The sequence below is a fragment of the Anarhichas minor genome, unplaced genomic scaffold, assembly GCF_050575085.1.
Source record: "Anarhichas minor isolate MPS153535 unplaced genomic scaffold, ASM5057508v1 ptg000073l, whole genome shotgun sequence".
NCBI lineage: Eukaryota > Metazoa > Chordata > Actinopteri > Perciformes > Anarhichadidae > Anarhichas > Anarhichas minor.
The window spans coordinates 9,041,327-9,056,312 of record NW_027466519.1 but is presented as its reverse complement, the minus strand read 5'-3'; the positions used below and the strand labels follow the sequence as shown (position 1 = coordinate 9,056,312).

The 14,986-nt window shown below is 40.5% G+C and overlaps 1 protein-coding gene across 1 annotated transcript in view; it reads left to right on the top strand.

Annotated features, from left to right (window-relative positions):
- Positions 1 to 14,986, top strand: part of nrg1 (neuregulin 1) — a 47,897-nt gene that overhangs the window by 17,745 nt on the left and 15,166 nt on the right. The window contains exons 2-3 of the mRNA XM_076079496.1: positions 1,473 to 1,611; positions 11,226 to 11,284. Coding sequence (XP_075935611.1) covers positions 1,473 to 1,611; positions 11,226 to 11,284 — 198 coding nt within the window. The remainder of the gene's footprint in view (positions 1 to 1,472; positions 1,612 to 11,225; positions 11,285 to 14,986) is intronic.

Genomic DNA, 14,986 nt, shown 5'->3' with positions numbered 1-14,986 from the left:
ATGTTTACTGAGTTAATACATTCAAGTGAGAAGTAGAGTCGTTTTCTCATAGACTTCTATACAATCAGACTTCTTTTTGCATCCAGAGCAGTCACCCCCTGATGACTAGTAGAGAGATTGCAAGTTTTAAGACACTTCCGCATTGGCTTCACTCGTCAGAACAGGAGGTTGCCGCCTGTAATATTGCCCTTGATCTGTGATAATTATTTATCAGGAAATAGGTTAAATACAAGGGAAATAAATAAAACTCTGTTGCCTAACCTCATGACATGAGTGTCAGATGTTGCTGATATCACCAACATGACAGATCTCAGTGCGCTGACTGTCTATTCCCCAGTCTACTGCAGGCTAGGTGAACTGGAAACTCTAAATTGCCTGTTGAATAATTTCTCTAAATGAGAGTTTTGGCTTAAAAAACATTGATACACTCATCTGAGTTGCCCACTGTGTGCTCAAAGAAATGCTCTTAATGAGCAGCAACAAGTGGTGTGTCCAGCGCTTTGCAGACTTTCCTACTAGTATCACCTCTCAGGCTACTTAATAGTAAAACCTGCAAACCCTACTAAGGGCTGGAAAAAGTAGCCTACTCCCAACTGCATTTTTGGTGTAATATTTTCCCAAAAAGCTATTGGGCAATGATGGGACAGTAGAGCATAGTGCCGTTTATAGTAAAGATGGAATATTATCTGTCAGAAAGTATTAGGTATCTATAAATAATCCAATTTTAGCATATATGAATATATATATATATATATTCATATATGCTAATATATGAGTATATAATATATAATATGAATATAATATGAATATATATATATATATATATAACATGTTATATATATATATATATATATATATATATATATATATATATATATATGTGTACATATATTTATATATATATGTACATGCATGTACATATATATATAAATATATGTACACATATATATATATATATATATATATATATATATAAATATATGTACACATATATATACGCATATGTGTGCATCATATTTTATATAATAATATATATTTATATGCTGACTTCACTAATCATCATCATCACTTATTCATCACATAGCCTGCTTCTTCGTGGAGGATGGCAGCTGTAGTTAGGCTGGATTCACAACAGTTAGAGTTGGACTCCCATAACAGTAAAAAGTTTCAAAATGTTTACCTAGTTCTGCAGCATAATGTAATACTACTGCACATGCTCCAAATACTATTTTCACCAAAGTATTGCTGAATGGCTTTCATTTCACATGTGTTCTTGGATGTAATCTTGAAAAAGAAATGAACAAAGCCCATGCTGATGACAAATGTGAGTGTTTGGAACATACTGAATATATGAATGTAGAATGTAGTGACATAGTGTTTTTCAATGTTTCTATGGGCATTTTGATTTTTTTCATTTGGAGTCATACTGAGTCTCGTTTTCTTGCTGCACTAATTGCGGGTATCTTCTGCAGCTGCCACCAGCACCACCACTACAGCCAAGACCTCCAGTCATGTGACACGTTGCAGTGACAGCCAGAGGAACTACTGTGTTAATGGAGGGGAGTGCTTCACCCTTGAAATCATGCCAGGCACCACAAAGTTTCTTTGCAGGTATGACAGTAGGTTATAATACTGACTTTCATTCATCCGACTGAATATGCTATTAAGCCGTTACTGTGATTTATGATATCCCCTACATGCTGAGTAATGCCAACGTAATGTAATCTTTATTCCATGCATAAAACAAAGTAATTCATTATAGTTCTATAACTTCTGTGTAGTGATCAGGGATTTTGTGATTGTTATATGTCATCAGATAAGACTTTAATCAGTGGCTAGGACAGAGACATTATCCAAACAGTCCAAACATATATTGTTAGAATCGTAAGCTGAAGTAGACACTAAATAGAAAGGTGCCCTCAGGCCCTGTCCACACTACTCCGTTTCTCCTTGGATGCAGATTTGTCAAATAGAAACGATCTCCGTCCACACGCATCATTCTCGAGTTGATCTGCGTCCACACGGCAGCCTTCGAAGGCAGACAGCACGTGACCATTAACGTACACTGGGCATGCGCGTGACGGTGTAAACAGGAAGTGGATTGCTTGCTTAGTTAAAAAAAAAAAATACGACAGAGTAATAAAGTACTCTTTAATAATGAAAGGTTGTATTTGATACTTAAGATCTTCCTCTAAAATCTCCCTCTATAAACTCAAACAGACAGTTCGTGGAAAGTTTTAGAAGTTTTATTTTTCAGACGTAGTTACAGCGCTGCGGGTCTCTCGCTCTCGCTCCAAATTTACTTTAACATCAACACTTACACATAAACGTTTACTAGATTATGGGTCCATCAATGTGGTCTCTCACTCGTTTCCTCCGTGTTGTTGATGTCTGTTCTCACTAGTAGCTCTGAACATCATGTCCGCCTAGCTAGCTTCTAAACTAATTTTAACATTACCGCCAATGGAGAAATGCTAACCGCGATTAGCATTACAGCGCTGCGGGTCTATCTCTCTCTCTCACATCAAATTTACTTTAAAATCAACACTTACACGTAAACGTTTACTAGAATATGGGTCCATAAATGTGGTCAACACAGGTCTCTCACTCTATTCTGCTCTTGCTTCGTGCAGGAATGCTTAGCAGATCGCTAACAGTAGATCCGTGAAATAAAGACCATGGAATCCATAGAAGAGTTTCAAGACTTCAGTGTGAATCTTTCTTATTTGTAAAACTTTGGAAACACAATATGAAATATGGCTTTACAAACTGTCCCTATACACATTACATGAATACAAAACAACAATCCATGATATAGCCAGCATGTAACATGTCCGCCTAGCTAGCTTCTAAGCTAATTTTAACATTACCGCCAATGGAGAAATGCTAACCGCGATTAACATTTAATACAACACAAATGTTATACTAAACACGCGAATAGAATATATCTACGTACATCTTTTCATGCTTCATAAATACATACTTACAGACTAAGGTCTCTCAAGGCTACCAAACGGAAGAAGTAAAACGTTAGTGCAGCGTGTCTTCTCATTAAAATCTAAAAACAACGAGCTGCTCCATAGGGCCGATGCCGGTCACGCCACTCGCTAATCACTCCAATAACAGCTGCTTCCTCCACAGAAATGCAGACTTTTACTGCACAACAGCTGCTAGCTGCTGCTAGCTGTTGTGCTAGCAGCAACATCATGTAGCTGTTGTGCTAGCAGCAACGCTTGCAATTAGTTATCCATGTTGAAATGAATCGCTGGTAGCCCAGTTTGTTTTCTTCCGGGTACGGGTCACGTGATAGTGAGTGTGACGAATCAGGGACGGAGACGTCATGGTTGCCAAGAACCAATCCAGTAGCGAACACGGGTGTGGGCGTAATTTTTTCTAAGCACATCCGTATCCGACCGTCCACACGCAAACGCAACCCCGGAGTTCTCAAATACCTCCAACCTCGGCGGAGTTTTCAGATTCCTCCGTTTAGGGTGCTCCAAAACTCTGGCGTAGTGTGGCCGCTCAGTGTAAACGTAGCAAATACGGAGTAAAAACGGAGTAGTGTGGACAGGGCCTCAGTGTGCAGATCTCCACCAGCCGTGTCTGCATCGACTGCTGCTGTATTGTGTGATTGAATGCATACAACCCACAATTGTCTATCTCTGCGTCTGGACACCAATGGCCTTTGTAGAATACAATTCATTCTCACAAACTCACAAACTTAAAACAAGCAGCAATGTTTGCAGGCAATCGGTTTAAAGCCATCCTTTAAGACATGCCATACAATCTTGCCAAAAAACAAACTTAAAACGTATCAACGTATTAACACAGTGTGTTCTATGTACAGTGGTGATGTACTCAGCAGTGTGGACTGTTAGTTCTGGTAGCTGCTAACTGCCAAACACACCGTGTAAAACAACAAAAGGGAGCAAACTGTTTTCCCCACTGTAGTAGTGGCTGGAAGTCAGCTGTGTCATCACTAGAGGCCCCTACTGGCTGAGGGATGGTTAAGAGTAGTGAGTGAGGAGTCAGCAGGCAGTATAAAAGGTAAAAAAATGTATTTGTATAGCCTAAAATCACAAATTTGCCTTAGCAGTCTTTACAATCTGTACAGCATTCAACATCCTCAGTCCTTGGGACACTTGCATCGGAAAAAAAGAAAAACTCCCCCCCAAAAAATTGAATGTGAAAAAAGAGGAAGAAGAATCTTTTGGACTAAGAGGAGGTTAGCCAATTTAGTATAATCTATAATATGAAATAGACTGGGTGCCGTTTAATCATATTTTACAAACCTCACTTTTCATAACATTACTTTTCATTACGGCGGTGAAACACCCTTAGCTAAAAGTCACAGTGGAGAGAGAAAGACAGACAGTACTCATTATGCAGAATAATATATATATTGTTACTGTATTTTATTGATGCATCAATCTGTTCATCACTTTAATTTTGTAGCTGGTAAAGGTAAAACACTTTATAGTTACTTTGTATACTGCTTGGTAGTTTACTCTATAAAAATACATAATTTATTAGTTGATAATATTTTGTTTTAATAATCTGAGTCTGTAAATTAACTAAATCGATCAGATGAATGTTGTACAGTAAAAAATACAATATTTCCCTCTGTGATGTAGTAGAGTAGAACTATAATGTAGCAGAACACAGAAAATCCTAAATTAAGTACTTCAATATTATACTTTTCAATGCATTTAATGTGTGGTTGCGCTAAATAAAGAAGACGCCAGTGATGCCCACTAGTTAGTTTCACTTTCACCCCTATATAGTCTACAGGTGTTATCCTGCACCCAGGATACCATTAGCATTCTGCTGATCACCACAAACTAAAATTCAACTGATCCAATTCAAACTGTTATTACGACAGAAATATATATGTCTTTCGTTTACGCAGTGGAACATAATGGCGTAGGTTGAAAATCCTGTGTTTGTTTTACTCACCCACCCTATGAGTATTTGTTTGGTCAATATTCTACGTCATCTCACTCCCGAAGCCTTTTCTCTAAGCATGACGTGCATGGGTTTACATAGTTACTTGTTGTTACTTGAAAGCCCAGTGCATCTCATATAAACCATAGGAGTGCCTTGTTCGATAACCCCATGCTCGACCATGGTGTTTGTTATGGCCAATCCATGACTAGCACAGACATCCAATAACAAGAGGGAGCTGAACCGGAAGGGAAACCTCTCGATTTACCAGTCCATCTCCGTGAGAGTTTGTACCCATACTTGTATCCATGGTCTAATTTTTTGGGTACTGACCCATCATGGATACAAGTGGAGCTTCCCTCGTTGGGTGGCAGGGCTCAGCCTTAGGCCCTGTCCACATTACTCCGTTTTTACTCCGTATTTGCTACGTTTACACTGAGCGCCCACACTACGCCGGAGTTTTGGAGCACCCTAAACGGAGGAATCTGAAAACTCCGCCGAGGTTGGAGGTGTTTGAGAACTCCGGGGTTGCGTTTGCGTGTGGACGGTCGGATACGGATGTGCTTAGAAAAAATTACGCCCACACCCATGTTCGCTACTGGATTGGTTCTTGGCAACCATGACGTCTCCGTCCCTGATTCGTCACACTCACTATCACGTGACCCGTACCCGGAAGAAAACAAACTGGGCTACCAGCGATTCATTTCAACATGGATAACTAATTGCAAGCGTTGCTGCTAGCACAACAGCTACATGATGTTGCTGCTAACACAACAGCTAGCAGCAGTTAGCAGCTGTTGTGCAGTAAAAGTCTGCATTTCTGTGGAGGAAGCAGCTGTTATTGGAGTGATTAGCGAGCGGCGTGACCAGCATCAGCCCTATGGAGCAGCTCGTTGTTTTTAGATTCTAATGAGAAGACACGCTGCACTAACGTTTTACTTCTTCCGTTTGGTAGCCTTGAGAGACCTTAGTCTGTAAGTATGTCTTTATGAAGCATGAAAAGATGTACGTAGATATATTCTATTCGCGTGTTTAGTATAACATTTGTGTTGTATTAAATGCTAATCGCGGTTAGCATTTCTCCATTGGCGGTAATGTTAAAATTAGCTTAGAAGCTAGCTAGTCGGACATGATGTTCAGAGCTACTAGTGAGAACAGACATCAACAACACGGAGGAAACGAGTGAGAGACGTGTGTTGACCACATTGATGGACCAATAATCTAGTAAATGTTTATGTGTAAGTGTTGATGTTAAAGTAAATTTGGAGAGAGAGAGAGAGAGATAGACCCGCAGCGCTGTAACTACGTCTGAAAAATAAAACTTCTAAAACTTTCCACGAACTGTGTCTGTTTGAGTTTATAGAGGGAGATTTTAGAGGAAGATCTTAAGTATCAAATACAACCTTTCATTATTAAAGACTACTTTATTACTCTGTCGTATTTCTTTTTTTTTTAAACTAAGCAAGCAATCCACTTCCTGTTTACACCGTCACGCGCATGCCCAGTGTACGTTAATGGTCACGTGCTGTCCGCCTTCGAAGGCTGCCGTGTGGACGCAGATCAACTCGAGAATGATGCTGAAACTCCCGTGTGGACGGAGATCGTTTCTATTTGACAAATCGGCATCCAAGGAGAAACGGAGTAATGTGGACAGGGCCTTAGAGAAGGGTGAGGAGCTGAGACATCCGGAGGGTACTTGGAGTCGAGCCGCTGCTCTTTTGTGTCGAAAGGGGCCAGATTAGGTGATTCACGCATCTGATCAAGATGCCTCTTTGACGCCTCCCTTTAGAGTGTTTCTGGGCCATCCAACTGGTAAGAGGCCCCGGGGTAGACCCAGAACCTAGATATGGAGGGATTACATATCTCCTTTTGCCTGGGAAGCCCTTGAGGTTCCCCAAGAAGAGTTGAAAAGCCTCGCTGTTGAGAGAGACATCCGTAATACCCTCCTAAGCCTGCTGCCCTTGCGACCCAGTATCGCATAAGTGGAAGAAGATTGATGGATGGATGGGTGGATGGATGGATGAATGGATGGTTTCAGATCAGGCAAGCCATTCGCCCCAATCACTCTTCTGAAGGTTTCGCCATCATTGTCCAAGTGGGCGCTCAAGTCCACAAGTAGAACCATAAAGTCCCCAGACGGTATCCTTTTCCAGACACCACCTAGAGACTCCAGGAAGACCAGGTACTAAGCTGCTTTTGGTGCATAAGCACAAACAACAGTCAGAGACTGTCTCTCAGTGACTTGCAGTCGCATGGAGGCGACCTTCTCATTCCCTGGGGTGTGCCGCTCAGCTTGGGGCTCACGAGTATCCCCACACCTTACCTGGAACTTTCAACCTGGGCAACTCCAGAAAACGCAACTCCAGCCCCTTTGCAGGAGTTTGGTTCCAGTACCAATGCTATACGTAGAGGTGACCCCAAATATATCTATATCTCCAACTCCCACACCAGCTCCAATTCCTTTCCCGCCAGAGAGGTGACATGCTTAGTTCTCCACTGTTGCCTGCCACCCAATACACCCAACACAAGAAGCGTTAGGCCCACAGGGCAGTTGCTCCATGTTGTCTTTTGGGGCTATGCCTGGCATAGCTCCATGGTTCAAGGCCTGGCCATCAGATGCTCGCTGGCGAGCCCCTTTCCCAGGTGCCGGAGTTTCACTTTTCTTTGCCAGGTGCTGCAGCTTTTTTGTCGATTTATATGGGGTCTGTGAATTGCTCTTAGTCTGGCCCCTCCCCTGGGACCATTTTGACTAGGAAGACTCTACCAGGGAGCTATTGACCCAAACAATACAGTTCCCAGGGTCACAGGGACATGCAAACCCCTCCACCACATTCAGGTGGCGATTCTTGGAGAGAGTGAACTCCAATTAATCAGCATCATTCAGGCCATGATGTCTGAAAGTTGTCAAGTATGCTGATCAACTACACTTATGTATCATTGACCATAATTAATGACTTGGCTTTTCACCTACAAATGCTTTAAAATTATAATATTGACTGCTGAGCATTTTTATTCCTTGGGGGATCAGGTTTAGGAGCGATTACCTGACCCTTGCGGAGGCATTGTGATAGAAGTGAGAGAACTTTCCTAACATATACTTGATTGCAGAAGTTTATGTGCAGATTTATGCCTATAAAATCATAAAATCAAAAAACTTTCAGTAAATAGGCTAGCCATAATAATTATATGGTAAATAGAATACAAATTTTATATTCAGTTTGTCATAGTTATGTATTTTAATTGATTACTGTACTGTATTTAAACTCCAAATTCATTGAGAGGATTTTCAAACAAGTGTTTTTTTACCCAGTGGAGAAAGGCTGAGTGTGATTTTAGTATTTTGGTTTGTACCTCAAAAAGATTGCTGAAAGCCACAAATTCCCTCATACGTAACACTTAAGAACACATGTGTTTGCGCAAGTGGTTCTTGCATCAGGCCCATTGACTCCAGTGAGTCAAAGAAATGTCAAGAGCATCAAGCTCCATGCATGAATTTGAGGGAAAGTTTCATTGGGTTCATAGGACAGCGGTGGATTTAAGAGAATGGAGGTTGTGGTGATGGGATTGTCCATTACCATAGACGGCAGTCCTACACAGGGAATGGGTGCCATTGTATGGTCGAGAGCCCATCTCTATGCTTGATACAAGCTTCTGTTTTGCATGGCTCTCAAAAGACATATGTGTCGGTGGGCATTCTCAAGAGGATTGTCTTCCTTTACTCCTCAGCTCTCCTGAAAGCAAAAAGATATTTGTATGACAGCATCTATCTGCACTGTGCTCTGTAACACAAGTCTTTGACAAAATTTCCTAAATTAAACTAATTTAAAAAGGTAATACCAAATAGGAGCATGGGTATTACAAGTGTTTGCCACTGCAATCTTTGAGGACTGCTGAGGTGTAGATGAAGACAAACCTCTTGCGAATGTCCACTGACACATAGGTGAGAGCCTAAATTAGTAAGCATGCAAAACATGGAGCGGGTCTTTGGGTCATGATTCCCAGTGTAAGAATACTCTGTGATAATGGAGAATCATAGCACACACCTTCCCTTCTCCTAAAAAGATCCAACTCTGTCTTATGGGGTCAAATCAGTCTCAGTATAAATGAATGCACACAGAAGGATTCCCAAATGTATTTTGTGGTTCATATATAAATAACTCTCCACAAAATATTTTAATGCAAACAAAAAAATTATTATAAATACAAACGAAATCCACATATATAATAACATGCTCAAACATATTTCTGATGCACACACAAATATTTATTTTTAAATATATGTAATAGAAATCAAATAGTTTATTTTAGGATTTGCGTATTTTACTTTGATGAGCGCTTTTACATCACTCCGCAGTGATGTAGCTTAAACCTGCCTTGAGATGGAATTTTGCTCGTGGAGTGATGTAAAATACGTGCGCGGCTGTTTGATTTTCGCGCGCTCATGGATCTCATTTGCGCTCTTGTATTTTGACAGTGATTTGCCTTCATACGACTGGTTGTCTTTGTGTTTGTGCACGTGTTCTCATGTCTTGTATGTTGTATGTCAGTACTGTTTATCTTTTTCCTTTCCATCAACCAGGTGCTTGGCTGGATTCACTGGGCACCGATGTGAACAAGCTGTACTTAAGAAAGTCTCAGACCCAAAACGTATGTGATCACAGCTGTAATCAATCCCACATGTCATTGCTGGTGTTTCACCCGTCATGTTTTCTCCAAGAATTGGTGGAGAAATCCATGTTTCCCATATATTCAGGGATAAAAATCTGATGATAAGCTAGGCATTATACCTGCTGTAATTCTGTTTCTGTGAGCTCAAGGGAAGCCCTCTAAACGGGTCTAAAGTCTCAAGCACACTCTCCTGTGGAGTAGTGCACTAAAATGTGCATGTACTTCACATCTCATCACACCCCATCCATGCTGTCTATGGTTGAAGTAGCCTGTCTTGTCTGAAGGTATGACAAACTATCTACTGCACTCCCCATTCAGCCCTCATCCCCCTAGAGAACACTCTCATAACAGGTATTCCCTGCATCCCGGGTTTTTTCAATGGTCCAGTACTAGACTGACCAACGTGTGGTTGGTAAAGCAGTGATGATTTTGATGTTTCAAGTCCAAACTCAGTTGTTAAAAAACGTCTTACAAACCAATCGGTTCTCACTCCTAAATTGTCAAATACTACTTTGTTAATTTCCCTGTGGCATCGGAGATCAATGTATGGAGGCCCTCTCTAGCGACTCCATGCATCACACTGGGCATTGAACTTACTCCAATGTTAAGCTTCTTGTGGCATTAGTGGACTGTAAGAGCATGTGACGTAGTATTAAGTGCGTGAGAGTCTGCTTTGGGTTGACGGGAGTGATAGTGGATGGGTCAAACAAACACAGGACTTACATCCAGGAGACTGGTGTTTGTGTCAAGTGTGAAACTGAAAGTAAATATTGACATTTTGTCCCTTGTGTCGTTAAACATGTGAGTCGTTAGTGTCATTAGTCACGTGAGTAGCTAGTCAAATGAGTCGTCAGTCACTCGGTGACGTGAGCTGCCAGTGAGTCAAATTAACGTCAACCAGACTCGTTTCCTAAACATAACTAACTGGTTGTTTTGCCTAAACCTAACTTCCTGTGAAGACGGTAGCCTATTTTGAAAGGACACTATGCATGTAATGAGCGTATATTGACATGCCTTCCTGGAATGTTGAAAACTAATGCTAGAGGGGTACTTAGTGCGTTGATCTCTGATGCCAAGGGGCACTGACCAAGCGATGCTATTTGACGAGTTGGGAGTGAGAATGTGTTGTACGTACAGGAGACCCAGGGGATCACTGGCTGGGCTGCTGGCACATCATGACTAAGAGATTGCCATCCTGTATGACTGCCATGCATCTTGGTCTACTTTGCTATTTGGATGGGGTCATGACACCTTTTATATTGGTTTATATTACAGGCAAGACTAGACTTGTCCTGAGTGGCTGCATTAGTACATGCAAATTTCAGTCTACTGCTAAAACAGTATTTCAAACCTATAAAGAGTTTGATGGAGGGCGTGTGCAAAATAGAACTGTTTATCTATATGAGATAGACACCCTAAATTGAGGATTATAATCCAATGTACTTGTGTATGAAGGTGAGAGATGGTTGATAAACTCACAGACTATGGCTAGACATTTTGGTCTAGCTGGCCCTTCCTGCCAACACCAGTGATGACTGTCGTGGGTTTTGCACAGCTCTTGTATAAATTAACTCCTTCGCTCTTGTTGCTTGTTTCTTTTGTTTCCTGCTCAGGTGTCCAAATGAATTTACTGGGGATCGCTGCCAAAACTATGTAATGGCCAGCTTTTACAGTATGTATATTTCCTATTATATCTGTTCTTGGATTGGAGCATGCTCAATTAACAGTTCTTATGCTGTGTACCTGTTCTAGATATCTGTGATTTATGCAACCCAAAAAATTTTGCATGTTAAAGTTTGTTTCTCTATATTATTTTTATGTTCAAGCTGCATGTGGTATTGTACAAGTTGTATACATTTTATGTCCATTTCAAAATACAAGTAAACAAGCTTGTAAATTGTCTGTATGTTTAAATATATACCTGTAGTTATATATACAAAATACCTGATTTTTTTCTATTAGAACACAATCAAACTTGCCTGGGTCCAGACCTTTGAACTCCACAGAGTTTGAGTATTCTGATTCGTCTGGCTAGTGACATCGAAACAGCGGTGTCCACTAATAAAAAGTAATCAACGAATAAGCACAATAGGGGGACTAACGATTAGCCAATCAGCACCAGGGGTGGGACTAAGGTCATAGTCAAGCTGTTGTGAAGTTGTTGTCAATCCGTTTTTAAGCATTGTCAGCTGTGTGTAGTAATAATAACAATGGAGACCACTACAGACGATACTCATGCTGCTATCAAGGCTGTTCTAAATCAATGAAGAGTACCAAGCAGCACTCTGCTTTGATGTCTGGAAACATTCATTATATACCTCCGTCATACTGCTACAAGATGACAGGTTGAGACTCTGGCACAGCTTTTTTTTATCTGTGTTGTGTTTGTTTGCGTATCACAGTCCCTCTTCTTTACTCTTCTTAGGCCTTCCTCATTTGTGTCTGTAACCGTAACGATACTCCAGCTGCCCCATCTTTTCAATACATTGTGAATCTTCAACCCAAACAAGTAATCTTACTGAAATATTGAATGGAATTTGACTTAAGATTTGAGTTGGCTTACGGCTGGTTTGAATGTTTATGATCAGTTGGATTTAGCCGCCACTTTTAGAGGTGGTGAAGTCAACATTTGTGTGGACAATAAAACACACAATAGTGAGGTTTATATCTTATCAAAAATGTTTTCTGTTCGATTCAGTTTGATAGGGCAGATAGATTTTTTTCTATTACGACTTTATTCTCGTACAGTGTTATTCTCAAAATATTACAACTATTCTCGACTTCCCAGAGAACATAGATATATGGGATATGTTTTGAATGTGAAGGAAGTGTTGAACCAGAAATCTTGCTGAAACACATATGCGCTATTAGAAACCAGAGGATTATAAATTAATTAATGTACCATGAAGGAAATAGGAGCCTCATGCACATTTAAAGAGGTTAAAGACACAAAAAGGAGGGAATAGTAAATTATTGGCTGTGTGTTGACTTGGCAGAGATAACATTAAATGAGAAAAGTTTATCTTCAGGAAAATAAATATTTGAAAGAAATTAATGACAGAATGCCTGAGAGCCTTACTGCATTATGGTCCATCATATTTTTATATTTTGAATTTTCACCTGTCGCCTGAATTTACTGTTACCATAAATTGATGCAGAAAATGAAGTGTTTGACACTCAAATTTTGGCCCCCTGATCCTTGTTAAATATGTGTCCCCACCATTGTTGAAACCAACCCACACCCTTGCAACAATCAAACCAGTTTTCAGTTGGCATCAGTAGGTAAAATGTATTCTGATGAACAGGTGGGCGAGTAGGCTGAGCAGTGTTCCAACTATGTATAGTTTTTGAGTGATTGTCTCTTTTACATCAGTGATTATTTAATCATTATCCGCATTTTCTTTTTGTTAACTGGACCCCATTTATTTTATAGTGATTGTTTTTTACATAAATGAATAGATAGATATACACATGTGATGAATCAAACAAGGACAAATAGTGTCTTTGATACAAAGTACTTGTAGAACTGCAGTGCCAGCTGCTTCAGACCTGCATTTCTGGATATTCAATTCCAGTCGACTGTGGCTCAGTGGTAGTCCGTGTCGATGTGTCCTTGGGCAACACACTTAACCTCAAATTGCTCCCATAGGCTGTGACTGCGGTCTATTAATGGGTGTGAATGTTAGTTAAGAGTCCTGATGGGCAGGTGTCCCATTTGCATGGTAGACCCTGACATCAGTGTATGAATAGGTGTGAATGGGTGAATGATGACATGTAGTGTAAAAGCTCTTGGAGTGGTCGGAAGACTAGAAAAGTCCTATACAAGTACAGTCCATTTACCAACAGTAGCAGTTTAGAACTGCAGGGTTAGACATGCCAATATGTGCCATTTTAATAAATGTATAAAAACTGCTGCAATTTACAACACGTTGAGTGGTAAAAGAGGAAATGAGGTCAGTTTGTCTTGAACTGTTCAGTCAACTGTAAGTCCCAGAAAACAAACAATCAAGCACACTCACACAAATAATTGTTTTCATATCATTTAATTATTGTGATATCAAAAGCAACTTTAACTATAGATGACAAATCAAGCTCTGTTTATTGTTAAAGTGTTTTTTCTAAATCATGTCCCTAGCAGTAAGTGACGAAACAAATTGCTTTATTTACATTTTCTGAGAGTTTAGCTGTGGTTTTACTAAACCTGTGCTTATTTTGATAACTGTCTAACTGACCTCTGTCCAGAGCGCCAGATAGGGCTGTACAGAGTTCAAGTCAAGGGATAGATAGCTGGCATTTAGGGGCTATAGGAGACCTGGCGATGATGAAACTGACATGGATGTGGTCGTATTTGTCTTTAATCTAAATGTATGCAACAGCACTAAAAAACACAAGCTCAGAAGCATTACAGAATAAATGCAGATGGGATTCTGAGGGGGCTGTGTCAGAACAGGGAGGCAGATGACAGTGGGGAAAGTGAATGTCACTGAGATTTTGCAGCTCCAATTCCCATGCTTGCCATTTCTCCTGTTTTGATGATGTTATCCAATCCTCTTTCCTGCTTCCAAAGATCCCGTACTAGGATCTTTGCACCTGTTGTGAAAGGGGTTATATAGCTCAGAGGATTATATTGGTTTGCCAGCACCTTGTATATATTTCGCGTCAAGGCTGATGGTAAATGATCGATCTGTTCTTTTAATCCAGCATGTCTGTGAAGCAGTTCCATTGTAGGCCCAGTGTTAGCTGTTTGGGTCTCCATTTTTTGAGAGCCACAATTCACTGGTTTTGGAGTTTGCATCTAGTGGGAGATGGTTTATTAGAGCTGGATCATTACTAACCCGTTGTCTGATGAAGCAGAGGTCTCATTTTGCCAATGAGGGACTTGGCTCTATGAGAAGAAGTGAAACTTAAACATCAACATTTATCAACATAAAAAAAATGTTAGACTGATTAAAGGACCTCCTAAATTCCATCACGAAGATCTTGGACATGTTTGTGAATTGCACAGGTGGCTACATGTTGTTCCAAATGGCAAGACTTGCCATTCATCAATACTAGGCTCGTGGTTTTCTGATTATTGGGATTCCTGCACAAGCAGTCTGCCTATGTCCTGATGTAGGGAGCTCTTAGTAGCAGAGTAGCACAGTGCATAAGACCATCTATATCTACTCTAAGATGGGGATCATTGTGAAGAAGATTATGCAGAGCCACTTTCAGGGGAGCAAAATGTGAAGGTCTTGGTATTTTATAAGCAGAGGCTATGAACAGATCATTACATTAGGGGTTTGAGAATGTGGGTAAACAGATTGTGACTACTGGGATGACACGGCTTGCACTGGAGGTAGATTACCTACCAGTGAAAGTTGGCTGTCCAGAA